At 38.0% G+C, this 18,015-nt stretch overlaps 1 protein-coding gene across 4 annotated transcripts in view; it reads left to right on the top strand.

Moving 5' to 3' along the window:
* The window catches only part of FRY (FRY microtubule binding protein), a 429,644-nt gene that overhangs the window by 332,648 nt on the left and 78,981 nt on the right, over positions 1-18,015 (top strand). For all 4 annotated transcript variants that reach the window (XM_060288251.1, XM_060288249.1, XM_030882555.3 and 1 more), the window contains 5 exons: positions 1,403-1,513; positions 5,194-5,348; positions 12,716-12,815; positions 13,130-13,301; positions 17,387-17,643. In XM_060288251.1, coding sequence (XP_060144234.1) covers positions 1,403-1,513; positions 5,194-5,348; positions 12,716-12,815; positions 13,130-13,301; positions 17,387-17,643 — 795 coding nt within the window. The remainder of the gene's footprint in view (positions 1-1,402; positions 1,514-5,193; positions 5,349-12,715; positions 12,816-13,129; positions 13,302-17,386; positions 17,644-18,015) is intronic.

Below are 18,015 nucleotides of genomic sequence, written 5' to 3' on the forward strand. Positions count from 1 at the left end.
ACATAAACAAAATAGCTAGCTATGTATAAACATGTAAATATTCCGATTGTGTTCACAATTTCAAAATGCCAAACTTTTCCAAGATCCCACTTTTATCTAAGGTTTCTACTATATGAAAACCATAGTTTTTGCTCATTTACCCTTTAAGTAACTGCCTTGCCAGTTAATTTCCAGCTTAAAATATATATATTCCCTTTTTAGTCTCCTCCTATCCTAAAGACTCCCAGAAATAAGTTTCTACACTACTAGGACTGTTCAACATTTTCAGAACCATTATTCCTTACAGCTTAATTTCCTTTAGAAAACTAACTGTATATTGCCTCAGTCATATATACCAGGAGTTGCTAACTGTCACGTTGACTTTTGACTTTGTGGAGCTAATATAAGCCATGGCCCTGATAATCATTTGGACCTACGGATTACAAAGTGAATCAAGATCTTCCCTTCTCTTGCTTTCTCCCCACCTCAAAGGAACTAAAGTTCATATTCTTCATTTTCTTTATCTTTGATTAAGAATCACAATTATTTATTTCTACATAGTTTGCTTTAGTTTCATTGTCTAAAGGAAGATGTAATCTAGTAATTTATGGTTTCATAGCGCATCAGTCAAGTATTTGTCAAGTTTGCTGGTTCAGTATATTAGTTAAATATTTGTCATCAAAACAAAATTTGAAAAGCTGTATTTATCATAAGCAGAATTCATTCACTTGAAGTCGCTGATGGTAAATTTATTTTAAGTTCTGTGAAATGGTCATTTTGTTTTGAATATCTCAGCCTTTCAATATAAAGATTTATTATAAAATTACATGTCTACAAAGTTCAATTTATGGGTTTTAACTCTTATAAAAAGAGACAAAATTGGGAATCTGGTATTTTTTATTGAATCTACTAAGGAATACTTTAAAATCTTGTGGAAATAACTGCTTTAAAAGACCCTCATCAGGACTTCCCTGGTGGCGCAGTGGTTGACAGTCCTTCTGCCAATGCAGGGGACAGGGGTTCAAGCCCTGGTCCGGGAAGATCCCACATGCTGCGGAGCAGCTGGGCCCCTGTGCCACAGCTGCTGAGCCTGTGCTCTAGAGCCTGCAAGCCACAACTACCGAGCCCACGTGCCACAACTGCTGAGGCCCACGTGCCCGGAGCTCATGTTCCTTAGCAGGAGAGGCCACTGCAGTGTGAGGCCAGTGCACCGCAGTGAAGGGTGGCCCCCGCTTGCCACGGCTAAAGAGGCCCTGCGCGCAGCAGCAACGACCCAACGCAGCCAAAGATAAAAATAAATAAATAAATAAATACATTTTTTTTAAAAAAAAGACCCTCATCATTTATAAATCTAGTAGTATGTGTTTTAAAGTCAGTTGTGTACCATTCAGTCATCCCAGGTTGTGTTCTGTTTTGTCATCAGGCAATGTCAGCAGTGTTGTGCTGTGGCCCAGTGTTTGACAATGTGGGCCTTTCCCCAGATGGCTACCTGTATAAGTGGCTTGACAACATTCTGGCTTGTCAAGATTTACGAGTAAGTACTAGCCAAAAATACATTGTTTTTAAATGTCTTGGTTATCCTGCCTCAGTTGGGTTACTGACCTGTCTAAGCATTGTTCACAGCACAGTCTCTTCACACATCAGCCACAGAACTGAAGGCTTATGTGTTGTTCACATTACACTATGATGCATCAGGATAAAAAACACAGTAACATTTACCAAAATTGACTAGAAACTAGGCTATAAGGCAAGTCTCCACAAAGTTCAGATGATTGAAAGATACAGGCTCTGTTCTTTGATCACAATGGCATTAAACCAATAATCAGTAATAAAAAAGATAATTAAGAAATGCTCTTCCAGATAACCAATGAGTCAAAGAATAAATAAAAATATAAAGTGAAAAATATTTTTAACTGAAGAATAATGAAACCACTACACACTAAACTTGTGGGTTTTAAATAAACCCTTGCTTAGAATATGGCCTTAAATGCATATATTGGAAAGAAAAAAAGCTGATGACCTATGCATCCATTTCAAGAAGTTAGAAAAAGAATAGCATATCAAACTCAAAGTACATTGAAGAAATAATAGAGATAAGAGCAGAAACTAATTAAAGAGAAAAAATTACTGGAAATGATCATTTAAACCAAAAGTTGAATTTGTTAAAAGACTCATAAAATTAGTATATCCATGGCAAGTCTGATTAAGAGAGATAAGGTGTATGTCACCAACCTCAGAAATGTAAGGGGACATCACTACAGATGCTACAGATATTAAAAATAAGAGAACATATGAACATCTTTGTGCCAATAAACTTCAAAATTTAGATAAAATAGACAAATTCCTAGAAAAACACAGCACAAGAAGAAAAGAAAATCAGAAGTCATATAAGTAAAAAAGAAAATTAATCTATAATTGAAGGTCTTCCCACAAAGAAAACTTTAGGACCAGATGGCTTTATGGATTAATTCAACATTTAAGGAACAGATTGCATTGATTTAATGCAAATCCTCAAAGAGAAAACAGATGAAGGGGAAACATATCTCAACATGTTTTATGAGACCCGCATACTAAAACCTGACAAGAATTTAACAAGAAAGACAGTTAAAAGGCAAATTCATTCATGAACATAGATACAGAAACTTTAAACAAAATATTAGAAAATTGAATTCAGTGATATATTAAAAAGATGATTCGTCATGATCAAGTTGGGATTATTCAAGAACTACAAGATTGGTTTAATATTCAAATGTCGTTCAATTCATTTGTATATTAATTATATTAAAGTCGCAAGAAGGAAATATCATCTGATCATTTCAATAGATGCAGAAAAAGCATTAATAAAATTCTACATTCATTCATAAGAGAAACTAATGAAACTAAGAATAAAAAAGAACTTCCTTAGTTTGATAAAGGGTGTCTTTAAAAACAAAAAAAAACTAGTAGTAAACATCACACTAAATTGTGAATATTGAAAGTGTTCTCTGAGACTAGAATGACCAAGGAAGCCCATTTTCATTACTTCTATCAACATTATACTAAAGATCCTAGCCAATGTTTTAGAAGAGAAAAAATAAGATATCATGAGTGAAAAAGAAGAAATAGTTTATACAGAAACAGACTCACAGACTTAGAGAACGAATTTATGGTTATGGGGGGTGGGAGGGATAGATTGGGAGTTGGGATTGACAGGTACATACTGCTATATTTAAAATAGATAACCAACAAGGACCTACGGTACAGCACAGGGAACTCTGCTCAATGCTCTGTAATAACCTACATGGGAAAAGAATTTGAAAAAGAATACATACATGAATATGTATAACTGAATCACCCTGCTGTACACCTGAAACTAACACAACATTGTTAATCAACTATACTCCAGTATAAAATAAAAATTGAAAAAAAAATAGTTTGTAGATCTAAATGTGAAAGCTGAAAAACTGAAGTTTCTAGAAAATAAAACAGAAGGCTATTTTAATCCCTGGGGTTAGGGAAAGATTTATTAAATAGGATGCAAAAATTACTAACCGTAAGGGGAGACTAATTAATAACTTCTGTTCGCCAAAAGACACAATTATGAGTGTAAACAGGCTAGCTGTAGAGTAAAAAAAGATATTTGCAACATAAAGCCAACAGACTTCTAATCTAGAATATATAAAGGACCTCTACAAATAAATAAGGTAAAGACACTCATAGAAAAATGAGCAAGAGACTTAAGCAATTTACAAAAGAGGTTATCCAGTATGTGCAATGTAAGACATGTATAGAAATATTCAAAGCAGTATTATGAAGTCAAAAGCTGGAAACAACCCAGATGTTCATCAGTAGTAGAATGAATAAATTGTGGAGCAATCATAAATTAGAATACTATACAACAATGAAAACGAATAAATGTTGATGACTTTTAAACATAAGTTGAGTGAAAGAAAGACACAAAATTATATACTCTATAATTCTATTTACACAGAGTTCACAACAGCTCAAACTAACCAGTGGTGGTAGAAATCCAGATAGTGGTTACTTTTGAGGAAGAGAGGCTAGTGATGAAGAGAATACACAGAGCAGGCTTCAGTGGTGCTGGTGATCTGGTTTCTTCTGGTATTCACACTAGTGTGTTTAGTTAACATAACTCACCATTTACTTGTGAATTATACTATCTACATTTTATAAAGTTTCTAAAGCACAATAAAAACTTGCTGACTTTCTTTCAAGTTGAACTAAGTTTTTAATGAGATGTTATTTTTAAGTCCTTTGCAATAGTATCACCAGCTTTTATCTGCTTCTAAGTACTTAAGCCCATGGGGAACTAGGTTGATGATATTTGACCATCCAGTTAGAATATAGCTCCCCAACTATACTCCAATAAAAATTAATTTTAAAAAATGGTAATTTTGGTACACAATAAAGATTTTTAGTTTAAAAAAAAAGCAAAAGAAAGCAAAAGAATATAGCTCCCATCTGGGCCCATACCCTATAATATAAGAACAAACAAGGCATAATCTTTCCTTCTCCACCTTGTTGCTACTGGCAGGAGAATGGACAACTTCAGGAAGAGGCAGGAAAATGTTACTTTCTGAGGGGAATATAGCCTCCAGACACCAGGCTTGTCCTGGACAAATGGGACCATCCAGTATTTAACAGTAGCTTCAAGAATCATCAGTTAATGATCCTATTAATTCTATCTATGATAATCTTTTCATATGAAAGTCTCCGATCAAAAAGAGCTTATTGATATTGTATTTCTTTTTAAAAGATTGCCAGCTAAGCTGTGCACCGTATATTTAGTAATTAAGCCTCATAAACATATTCCCTCTGATCTTTTTCCTTAAAAGACTTGGCATTCATGAAGGCTCTCCTTTCATATATTTAAATTTTTTAAACCAAATACATGTATTTTTCAAAAATATTTTAAATACAAAAAAGAAACATTGCCAATGAAGTCTTTATCACCTTTTCAGAGTTAAAAATCGAGAATGAGTGGAGCCTATATGACAGACTTACACTGAGTCAAATTTAGTTTATACATTTCAGTTTTCAGTTGCAACATTGCATCCTCTTAAAGAGGAATTCCTGGAATAAAAACTAATCAAGATAAATGTTTAGTGTTTGCTTTCCTTTTACACAATTGATATTCGCTAAGCTTGATTTTGTGTCTTTCCCTTGAATAATCTTTCATTAAGCGTGAATGGTTGCTTTCCTCCATGTGTTCAGGTTCATCAACTTGGCTGTGAAGTTGTTGTCTTGCTATTGGAACTAAATCCTGACCAAATAAATCTTTTCAATTGGGCAATTGACCGATGCTACACTGGTTCCTACCAACTCGCATCCGGCTGCTTCAAAGCCATAGCAACTGTGTGTGGAAGCAGGTACGAATTCTTTAAGTGGAAGGTACTGGGCACCGGCAAGTGCAATTAAGGTTACTCTTCATCGTATGAATAATTGAGAGCTGACTGTTTTTGCAGATATTTGAACAGAGTAAATTCTAAGGAAATACAAAATGGCCTCTCTTTCCCCAGCAGATAGCCTATTCCCTCTAAGTTTACAGCTACGTTGTTTTTTCATTCTACTGGGAGAATGGTTTGTAGTTATAGACTGGAAATTTTTTTTAATTGCCTGGAAATTTATAATGAAGTATTAGAGCAGGATTTGAAAATGGTAAAGATACCTTAAAGGAATTTCTAGAAATGTTTGTGAAAGGTATGAACTGTAAGCACTTCAGCCATTTTGAGACCAAACTAAACTCGGGAAGCAACCTAAAAATGTTAAATTTCTCTTGCCCAAACCTTGAGAAAAGAAAAAAAGAAAGGAAAATGTGTCTCCTGGGATTCCATGGATTGTACTTTTAAAACCAGTGCCCTAGCTATGTAAATTAGTCACTCAGTGGAGTATTTCAGTTCTATGATTTATTGAAAGAAGTTGTTTCATAACTAAGATGAAAGGGTTAATGAAGCCTCCCCATATTGCAAAAGCTACTCCAAGGAAGAGCTTATCATGTGTTAGAAATCCAGAGAAGGCAGCTCAAGTTTATTTTATTTTATTTTTTTAACATCTTCATTGGAGTATAATTGCTGTACAATGGTGTGTTAGTTTCTGCTTTATAACAAAGTGAATCAGCTGTACATAAACATATATCCCCATATCTCCTCTCTCTTGTGTCTCCCTCTCACCCTCCCTATCCCACCCCTCTAGGTGGTCACAAAGCACCGAGCTGATCTCCCTGTGCTATGCGGCTGCTTCCCACTAGCTATCTATTTTACGTTTGGTAGTGTATATATGTCCATGCCACTCTCTCACTTCGTCCCAGCTTACCCTTCCCACTCCCCGTGTCCTCAAGTCCATTCTCTACATCTGTGTCTTTATTCCTGTCTTGCCCCTAGGTTCTTCAGAACCTTTTTTTTTTTTTTTTTTAGATTCCATATATATGTGTTAGCATACGGTATTTGTTTTTCTCTTTTTGACTTACTTCACTCTGTATGATAGACTCTACGTCCATCCACCTCACTACAAATAACTCAGTTTCGTTTCTTTTTATGGCCGAGTAATATTCCATTGTATATATGTGCAACATCTTCTTTATCCATTCATCTGTCGATGGACACTTAGGTTGCTTCCATGTCCTGCTATTGTAAGTAGAGCTGCAATGAACATTGTGGTACATGACTCTTTTTGAATTATGGTTTTCTCTGGATATATGCCCAGTAGTGGGATTGCTGGGTCGTATGGTAGTTCTGTTTTCAGATTTTTAAGGAACCTTCATACTGTTCTCCACAGTGGCTGTATCAATTTACATTCCCACCAACAGTGCAAGAGGGTTCCCTTTTCTCCACACCCTCTCCAGCATTTATTGTTTGTAGATTTTTTGATGATGGCCATTCTGACTGGTGTGAGGTGATACCTCATTGTGGTTTTGATTTGCATTTCTCTAAGGATTAGTGATGTTGAGCATCCTTTCATGTGTTTGTTGGCAATCTGTATGTCTTCTTTGGAGAAATGTCTATTTAGGTCTTCTGCCCATTTTTGGACTGGGTTGTTTTTTTATACTGAGCTGCATGAGCTGCTTGTAAATTCTGGAGATTAATCCTTTGTCAGTTGCTTCGTTTGCAAATATTTTCTCCCATTCTGAGGGTTGTCTTTTCGTCTTGTTTATGGTTTCCTTTGCTGTGCAAAAGCTTTGAAGTTTCATTAGGTCCCATTTGTTTATTTTTGTTTTTATTTCCATTTCTCTAGGAGGTGGGTCAAAAAGGACCTTGCTGTGATTTATGTCATCAAGTTTATTTTTGAAAGGACTGATATAGGCTGTTGATTGTCCCTTTTAATTAAATATTGCATTTTAAATAGCTATCTTGAGCTACAGGGTGACGGGAATAAATGTAAATTAGTTGTAAATTCCAACCTGTTATGGTTCTAAATGAATAAGAACAGTATTTTAGAAGACATCTACTTTCAATCAACCTAAAATGAACATGCTTTTTAAAGAGGCAAGTTTCTCTTTAATATTTTTCTTTCTTTTATAAAGATAGTAGATGACATTTCATGTCTAAAGCTTTCGTTTTCCATAATCTTAGTAGTTAAATTTTTATTATATATATATGTTAACTTCCATAAAAGTCATATCAGATGAACGTAATCTAAACTGTCTGATTTTCCATTGGTTTATTTCTTGATGTTAGCAATACTAAGTAATTTATTTATCCTATTGGATATTACCAAAATAACATTTTTTATAAGAGTCTCTTTCTCTGGAGTGTTGTTTTATTTTCAGGTATTTCAGCATTCTAGAAATAAATTTCTGTTCTTTGATTTTTAAAAATGTATTTAGAATCTATGGCTTAGACCATAGATTCATTTGACAAAAATGAGAGTAATAAAAGTTCGCTCTCTTCACTGCCCTTCTCCCAGTGAACTTGGTTTGAACTATCCCAGTCACATTTATTTCATTGCATGGCCCTCTCATAAAATATCACACTGCATTCCTCTGGATAAATCTAGGTATTTTTTTTAGGGAGCACAAATAAATGTTTTATGACTTTAGCAATATAGTCTCAATTCCAATAATATCTCAGTCACAAAAACATTAGGCTATAAAGCCCTCTATGTTTAGAGTAGATTTTTTAAGATAGCATCCTAAAATATTTTGATTTCTTAAACACGTATCGCCTATCAGCTTACTTCACAACACTCATCTGTTCAGAGGGAAGGTCAGAGGGCCAGGCAATGCCATGGCTGCAACCTCACTGCCAAGGCAGTAGCCAACATGTGACCGTAAATGGTGGTCGTTTCTCATCACAGGGCACGTTCAGAATTTCACGTTTCAGCTGTGGCTTAAATTTGCCCTCTTTTCCCGTAAGTTCTCAGTCTGTGTCGTGTGGATAAGCCGCCAGATTTGTTTGCACGGTCCTCGCACTTCAGTTTTCAGTACTTTTTTCAAAAGCAATTCTGGTGTTTTAGACTTTGTTTTTTGCAAGTTTGCTTCTAAAAAACACCTAAATAATTTATGAAATAATCTGTTCCTAAAATATCATACATAAACTGGATCATATTTTAAATTCCTCAAACAAGGTGTCTGTGCAGTAACTCCTGCAACAAGACATACCCTAAAGTGAAGAATTCTTCCTGTAAAGAAAAGAATTACCTCTTCCTTGTCAAATGAGAATGATCATACGCTGTATTTATTTTTGTAGGAATATGACAGTTAATAAGCAGACTCATTTATTTAGGAACCACTTATAACTGACCTTAAAATACCTAAAAGATTTCACATTTTAAAAATGCTCTTGTGGATTAAAATTTTCTACCTTTAGTTTTAGAACTAAAGCAATTTTTACGTAGTTAATATATCAATCCTTATATTCAAGAGCTGTGATAATGGGGAAAATGGTTCTCTGCATTTTTCTTTTTAGTTTATTTCTCCAAATGACTCTGTGTGTGTGTGTGTGTACACGTGCGTGTGTTGTGAACTTGCTGGTCTCCAGTCAAAACTATAACTGTAACTATAACTAGGATCTGACTCTGGTGACGTTGAGAGATTTGGAAGTCAGAGTGGAAAGTGAATAGGACCAGGGGAAGTGAGTATAAAAGTAGAAAGTGATGGTAGAACTAATAATATTAGTTTTGAAGCATTTTTCATAAGGTATGTTTCATATTTGATTAAAATCTATTAAATGCAGCTCAGTACTATAATTTAGCACAAAAGAAAATAGCTCACCTGTCAGGCAGCATTAGTTCAAATAACTGTTTGGGTTCTGTATGTGTTCTTATTAATTTTCCCCTCAACTCCAAGTTATATCAGTTTGGAAGAGATAGGGAAATTGAGAAAGAGATTAAATGGCTTTCCAAGGTTATAAATCAAGGTAAATAATATGCTCTATATTAAAAGTATAGACCGCTTCCAATCACTAGCTTAACTCAACAGAATTCTCTTCATATTTAATTAAATACTTAAGAATGCCATTGTTTTTACTCTTACTCTGTAACATACGACTAGAATATAGTTAATAGATGCCTTAGAATTACATGCAAGATCAAAGTTTTAATTTTTAAAGAATTTTGTTGGGTTTATTTTTGGAGGTGGTTTTTGTTGTCATTGTTCTTTGCACGTCTGCCTTGCCTTAACTGTCTATAAATCTTTGCTCATTTAAATCAGGCACTGCAAACTTGATTCCTTAAAAGTAAATGCCCCACATTTCTTAAGGGAATAGCATCCATCTATTGCCAAGGAAGACAAGGGAAGCTTCTGATTCATGAATCTCAGTCATACTCCCTAACTGGTGACGTAGAGCCTCATTTGGTTGTGTCACTCAGCTGGAGAATTCCAGGAGAGCACAGAGCTTGGGAATTTGGGCTCTGGAAACATACTGTCTTGAGTTTGAATTCTAGCTCTGCCTCTCATTAAGCTGTGTGCTCTTGAACAAGTTACTACAAATGCTTGCTCATTTGTGAAATAGGAGTGATAATAGGGTTAGGGTAAGAATTAAGTAAAACCAATCTCTTGACCTAAGGTCTAGCACATGGCAAGCACCCTGTAAACACTATTATTATTCAACAGCTATTGGAGGCAAAGAGCTATGATGTAATCATATCAGCTGGTACAATCTGCTTCTCTTTAGAATAAAATTATTCTGAGCTTCGTCATTTAGTTCTAAGCCAGAGCTAGTGGGTATTTCTCAAATTCTTCAAAATCTCCTCTCTTTCCGATTGAAAAAACAGTTTTATTTCTTGTTTACTTTCTGAACCATATTTACCTTTCATATTTATTTTACCTTTTTTTTTTTTTTTTTTTTTTGCGGTGTGTGGGCCTCTCACTGTTGTGGCCTCTCCCGCCGCGGAGCACAGGCTCCGGACGCGCAGGCCCAGCAGCCATGGCCCACGGGCCCAGCCGCTCCGCGGCATGTGGGATCTTCCAGGACCGGGGCACGAACCCGCACCCCCCACATCTGCAGGCGGACTCCCAACCACTGCGCCACCGGGGAAGCCCTACCATTTTATTTTTGTTCTGTATGAGCACAGCTGTCTTTATTTCTTTTACCCTTCCACTGCCTACATTGAATAATTAAATACTGAAAAATGTGACATTTGGTTTCTAAGCCTATTTTAAACATCTAAGTACAGATGTTTCATTTATGCTCTTGTACTCATTTGAGAGCTTTCTAATTTTTTCCTTCTCTGGGTTTCTTTCATTTTCTGTATCTGTGTTATTTCTTTCAATGTTGTTCCCCTTAAACTCTGTAGCTCAGTCTTAAGCAGCTAATTGAATTCCCTAATTACTCAGTCAAGTGCATAGCCCTGCATAAGAGGGAGGCTTCGTCTACCCTTCTACTGCCTTTAAATCCCCAGTGATCCTTAGTAGTTTCCAGTGTTTATTTATATTAAAAGCATATGTATTAAATCCCAGTGTCAGAGACAGCAATGTAGGTAAGATGTCTCTGCTACTATGGGGCTCAGAAGAAAGTTACCTTTCTATTTTCACAGTCAGAAAGGTCTGTTTCCAGATACTGCAGTTTGTAAGAATTCCAAATTAGCCTGGCCATGAAATGATCTATTGTGAGGTGTCCAAGAGGCTGATAGCACTGTGGATAAGTGTTTGAATTCTTTGGAGTCATACAAATCCAGGATGGAATCTAGACTCCACTACTTCTCCCTAACCTTTGGCAAGTACTTAACTTCTTTAAGCCTCACAAGCTTTTTGTGAAGATTAAATAACAAATCTAGATGAAGGACTTGGTACAATAACTAGCACAAAGTAAGCACATCATAACATAAGTGTCATCCATTGTTTATCATCATCCTCACCACCATTATTTGGGGGCTTTGCCCAGTTTCTCACCTAACACATCAACCTCATGCATTTTTGCTCACTTAAAATTAAAGTTCTAGAAAAGCAATCATTTGGGAGTGCTAATTGGTAAAGCCACTTTGGAGGGCAATATAGCAGTATCTGTCAGAATTTTAATGTGCCCTTTGACCCTGCATGACCTCTTCTAGAAATCTGTTCTAAAGAAATTCTTGCACATGTGGTGTTTGTGGTATTATCATAGTGAAAAAAATGAAAGTAACCTTTAAATGTCCGTCAACACATGTCAAAGTTTGGCTTCCCCAGGAAGCAAGACTCTGAGGTGGAGATTTGAGTCCAGGAAATTTATGAGGGAATGCCCTTGAGATCAACATCTGTGGGGAAGTGAGGGACACAGGACTGGGCAGAGGAAAGAAACCTCAGCCAATCCCACAGGGGTGCTCCTGGGGAGTAGGCATGACGTTGGCCTAGGCAATTCCCAGAGGGCTATTCAGCCAAAGGTATCAGACTGCAGCACTGTAGTGGGAGACTGAGTGCCTCAGTCCTGAAGGGGGATCTAGGTGGCACACCACAGCATCCACTACAAGAGTGGTTATTTATGGTACGTCCATACTATGGAACACAGTCCAGCTACTAGAAAGCCTGAGCCTCACTGTCCAGTGAAAAAGCGAATCCCCAAACAATACATGTAGGTAGTATAATTACATTTATGTTTAAAATTCTGTGTAACGGGGGAGAGGTATTTTCATATATAACCTTTCAAAATGGTGTTCTCTCTGCACCATGCTCCCCCTTCCATGGCCTTGCTAACAATTACCATGTCTCTTGGCGCTTCAGGGCTTAGTTTACTTGTTTCCTCCTTCAAAAAGCCTCCTCTAACTACAAGTCTGATGTAGGTGTCCCTTGTCGGGATTCTGTTTCATGCTGTGGATAATCCCACCACAGCTCATCATAACTAGACTGTATAGTTTGTCTCCCTAACTAAACCGTAAGCCTTCCTTAGGGGAGGGCACCAGCCTTACTAACTTAGTATCACCTGTACTTTGCAGTCGTTTCTGATAGATGTTTGGTGTTTAATAAATTTAGATAGATTGAATGAAAATAGTAAGTCAGTGAGCTGTTGAGAAATTTAGACATATTGTCTTCTTCTTTTCCTCTTGTATTTGGTTCTCATTGAAATCTATTTGCAGTAGATAGACTTTTGTGTTCATTTATCCTGGTGTGACTATATTCAGTTTTAACCCAAAATAGAGCTATTTCCCTTCACCTGCTAATAAACAGCAAAAGAATGAGGGGGGTGGGGGAATGGCCACATCGGCTTGGGAATGTCTTTAGTAAGTGTGACTGAGGTCAGTGTACCATGTAGAATTTTGAGAGGTAATGATTTATCAAGATTACTAGCCAGGCTGTCTCCTAAACTATGCTGTTTATTTTTTTTTTTAGGAACTATCCCTTTGACATAGTGACATTGTTAAACCTCGTTCTATTCAAGGCTTCTGACACCAACAGAGAGATTTATGAACTCTCCATGCAGCTCATGCAGGCACGTATCCTTGACTACGTTGAAATTTCCATCCTCGAGCACAGAAAATAGAAATGGTAGTTGATCTACTGGATTGCTATTTATTGATACGTATTTATTTATTTCTGCATCTCACCGGTGGATATGATGAGTGAGAAAACAATTACATAATCTTCTGTAAACATAGGAAGCAGCCGATGCTTTACCTTTAATACAATATTAAAATATTCGTTCATTAGTTTTTATTACAAAACTTTATTCAATATAAATACTCCTGAGATAGCAAGCCAATGTCGTTTCATACTGTTTATTACTTTCCTACTACTTCTTTATAGATCCTTGAAGCAAAGCTTTTTGTGTACTCGAAGAAAGTAGCTGAACAAAGACCAGGAAGTATTCTCTATGGAACACACGGCCCGTTGCCGCCCCTGTACAGTGTGTCACTAGCCCTCTTGTCGTGCGAACTGGCCAGGATGTACCCCGAGCTCACTCTCCCTCTCTTCTCAGGTACCGTGGGATAGTCAGTCATGACATGTGTGATCATTTCTGCTCTAAGTGTTCTTACTTTTTAAATTCTAGTGTAATTTAGAATCAAAATTATTGATGCTAAATTTGTAGCTCAAAATTACTCTGGGCTAAGTTCGGTTACGTATAAAAGTAAATTCTAGAATGTCTTTAAAACAGTGTATTTATCTAAAATAGTGTAGGTATAAATAAACATAGGGCAAATGTGAAGATGCTTAGATGAATCATAATACTTTACATACCCTGTGTATGTAAAATTTCCCAGAGAAATTAAATATGGGTGGAATAACTTCTAATACAGATAATTGCCGTAAGTTGTTTCCTGGTGGTGGTGATGGTGGTATTTTGTAACTTGAATGCTACATGTATCAGTAGCTTGAATGCTACATGTATCCGTTGTTGAGAGTTTGAATCGGGGCACACCTTTACGCGTAATCTTTGTGAATCATGTTTTGGAAAATCCATTTATCTGAAACAGACTTAGTCACATCCTTGCATTGTGCCTGAAACAGTGGAAGGACTCAAGGAAAACCTTTTTGATAAATTAATTTTCTTCTTGGAAAACTAAAATTTATTCTTATTCACTTCAACCAAGATCTGAGTGCCACCCGTATGCCAGGCACTGTGATTGGATCCTAGGAGTACGGAGGTGAATTAAACAGCCTCTCCCATCAAAGTTTCATCGTCTAGTAATAAATCTGTACAATCCTATGATTATGATACAATTTTTAAAAAGCACATTCTCTGTATGAGATGGAAGATCAGGGAGTAATCAGTTACTGGGCCAGGAGTATCAGAAAAGACTTCCCAGAGAAGTTGATGTCTGAGCTGCAATTTGAAAGAAGAGTAGACATTTGCAAGCAGATGAATAGTTGACATTGCAGTTGGCAAGCAGACGGCATTACAGGCCAAGGAAATATCATATGCATTGGCTTAGAGGCATAAAATACAATAATGCATTTGAGAGATTATGTAGTCGTCAGTTTGGCTAATACAACATGCAGGGAAGGGGGAACGTTTGAGATGGTCACAGACAGGCAGAGAGGCAGAAGTCAATCTTGGAAGGCCTTGTATTGTACCCTAAGGAGTTTGTAGGCCAGTGACCACATACGTGCTCCTTGAAACCCCTCAGAAGCCTGTGAACAGGAAGGGCATCCAAGCGAGCTGCTTGGATTTTGAAAGCCACTCATCAGTTTCAAGCAAGAAGAGAGGGGACGAGATCAGAGTGCATTTTAGAAAGACTGACTGCAGTGTGGTGAATGGATTAGAGAACACCCAATCTAGAGAGAAGAGACCAGTTGAGAAATGATGACAGTAGTCCAAGGAGGAAATGAAGCGGACCTGAACTCGGACAGCCCAGTGAGAGCAGAGGGGAGAGACCAGAGTCAAGAGCTACTGGGCGGAGTGCACAGAAGGGAGTGCCTAGTGCCATATCTGGGAAATGGGTGGTGATAACCCCACCTGGAGAGCCGACTGGGGGAGAAGAGGTCAGGCCAAGGCAGAGATCATGAGCTCTGTTTGGGCTATTGAGTGTAGGCGTCTGTTGGACATCCTGAGTATAGACAGGCCAGGGTCAAGGGAAGGCCAGCGGTAGTGACTCACGGAAGACCAGAGGGGTCAGAACCATGGGAATGAATGAGGTCCCGAATGGAGAGCGTACAGAGTGAAAGAAAGAACCTGGACCCCCAACTTCTAAGGACCAGGCCAAGGAAGGGCGAGGGAGCAGAGAGGGAAGGGAGGCATGTTTATAGAAGGAGAGCACCTAGAAGGTGTGTTTTATGGAGACCTAGAGAAGACAGGACTTAGGGAGACGGAGTGGAGCAGTCCACATTCCTATAGATCCCAGGAGATAAGGTCTAAAGATTACCCTATGGATTGCACAGTTCATTGGTAACTGTCGGTAGTTTCCATGGAGAAGTAGCGGCAGAAGCCAGATCTCAGGGGCTTGGCTAAAAAGAAGCAGAAAAAGAGAGGATGGGGCTGTAGTAGGACGCAGAGTCAGAGGATGAGCGAGACTCGAGCCTGTTTCCTGGCTGAGAGGGAGAAGCCCGTGAAGAGGGAGAGACTGACAGCTGGGGAGAGAGAAGATAAACAGTCCAGCAAATTTAATAAGAAAAGAAGCTCATGTAATGAGTTGCAAGTTCAAGCTAAATTTTCTGTCAAGAACTGACCTTTTGGCTATTTTGATTTATGAGGAATAAGTTGTTAAAAATAACATGGAAAAATGAGGTTTTAATAGATTCCTCGCTTTTGTTTATACTGCCTTTACCATCAAAAACCCTGTGGTGAGATTTTTACTGCCTGTAATTTCAGATGACTTAATTCCTTGTACGTAGCCAGGCCAGTTGTTCAGGTCTCTCCCAAAAGCCAGCAAATGTATACAGGATCCCACTGACATTGTCTCACCGTTTATTTAATTTGTTTCTAAAGAGGTGAATGAGAGGTTGTTCGTGTGCCATGGCATTTTTTTTCTCTTTTCCCTTTAAAACATCTCTAAACATCCAGGCCCTGATGTAGGTGCCTGGGATACCACAGACAGACATCCCCACCCCCTTGGACCTTATGTCTGACAGACAAGATAAAATAAACATAAATAAGCAAATTATTTATAAATTTTATAGATATAAAGCTATAAACACAAATTTATTTTACATAAATGAGTAATATGATAGAAGGTGCTTATCGCTACGTAGATTTTTATACCGCTGTTGAAAGACAACAGGTATTCTTAAAGCAGTTGTCCGTCTGATTGGAAAGGTTTATTTCTCTCCAAAGTCCCAATAAATTTTTTGTGTCATAAAAATCCATGGTATCAGTCATCACATTCATGTAAGTTTAGAAATTAAGTAAATTTTGAAATTTTGACCTGTGTGAAATATAACAGCATAACATGTCTGATTATTGTGCACAGAATTAAGTATATTCTTATTCTTCAAAATAAAAAATTGTCATTTTAATTTCAGGAAAAGGGCCAAATCAATTAAAGCTACTGTTTCAGGGACGCGGTGGATTATCTCGGTATAATTCCTGGCATCCATGTTGTTCTGTTGTGTAGCAGGCATGAGCTCTCCAAATGAGATTACACACCTCACTGGAATAGCAAATGCATCAGGCCAAGCTTTCTAATTTCCCTTAGGATAAAACAGTTTCTTCCATAAATATTAGAAGTAGGAGATGACTTAGAACTTGCAGCATATACATAAAGCTGTGCTTTTATTTCTATAGAAAGCTTATTCAGATTGTAAAATTAAATGCTGCTGGCAGTGAAACAATGTAAAAATGCTATCAGAGGAAGTAATGGTGAGATGACCGGGCTGGTCATATAGTTTTGCCCTTTTGACTCCTTGTTTCATAAAACAAAGCGTGGCATTGAAAGCACACTTGCCACGTAGCTGTCAGTTCTCAAGTAGACACCACGGACATGAGTCCACACGCTGGCTTTGTTCTTCCTGGAAGTTTGCATTTCACTTTTTAACAGCTAATGCTTCATGCAAGGCACTTTGTAAAATATAGGCATAGTTGAGAGGTAAGTCATTGTTATAATAATCGTAACTGCTGTTTATTAAGAGCCTACTGGATGACAGGCACTGTACTGAGTATATTATACACATTGTGATGGTATCTTTTAATCCTCACAATTGCCCAAGGCAGGACCTGATGGGCCCCATTTTACAGATGAGGAAATTGAGGAACAGAGAGGTTAAAGAACTATCCCAGAGTCTCATGCAGCTAATAGGTTGAGGAAATGGGATCTGGTCACATGTCCTTCTGATTCCAAGTCCCCTGTTTTGTCCACCCTAACGTACCTCTTCCACTAGCAGTCGATCTGAATCCAGGAGGTCTTCCATCCCATCCCACCAAGCCTGTGCTCTCCCCGCTGTGCTCTCACTTTCCTCCACGGAGCACCTGCTGAGAAGTGAGGGTCTTGAGGACAAGCCTTGGGGAGCTGCTGTATATGAAAATGCTTTGTAAACGGAGGGCTCTGTTGGATCTGTCAGTTGCTGTTCATCTTCCGGTTTAGTTTGATGAGATGACATGGCTCTCGGTCACTGCCCTTCCCTTTATAGAGGTCAGCCAGCGGTTTCCCACGACGCACCCGAACGGGCGTCAGATCATGCTCACCTACCTGCTGCCCTGGCTGCACAACATCGAGCTGGTGGACAGCAGGCTGCTCCTCCCAGGCTCGAGTCCCAGCAGCCCAGAGGACGACGTCAAGGACCGGGAAGGAGAGGGGACGGCTTCTCACGGGCTGAAAGGCAATGGCTGGGGCTCCCCGGAAGCTACATCCCTGGTGCTGAATAACCTCATGTACATGACAGCCAAGGTAAACTCCGAGGAACCATGCCTCCATCCTGTGCTCCCACATCCCAGGAAACCCGGGATTATACCTGGGGGAAGTGTCATCTACCATTAAAAGTCACAAAAATAGGGTGGGGTTGGTGGTGACAGTTTCATAACAGTGTGAACGTGCTTCATGCCAGTGAACTGTACACGTAAAAATGGTTAAGATGGGAAACTTTATGTTTATTTTACCACAGTTTTAATCGTGATCCTAATCATCATCATCCTAACATTTGAAAAATCATGTGAATAAATACTGTGCATTATAAATTCCTAAAAAGTGGCATCTTTCTGATGAATGGCCATTTCCCCCCTTCTTATGATTTGGAGATGACCGTGACCCTTAAAATGACTT

The sequence above is a fragment of the Globicephala melas genome, chromosome 18 (assembly GCF_963455315.2).
Source record: "Globicephala melas chromosome 18, mGloMel1.2, whole genome shotgun sequence".
NCBI lineage: Eukaryota > Metazoa > Chordata > Mammalia > Artiodactyla > Delphinidae > Globicephala > Globicephala melas.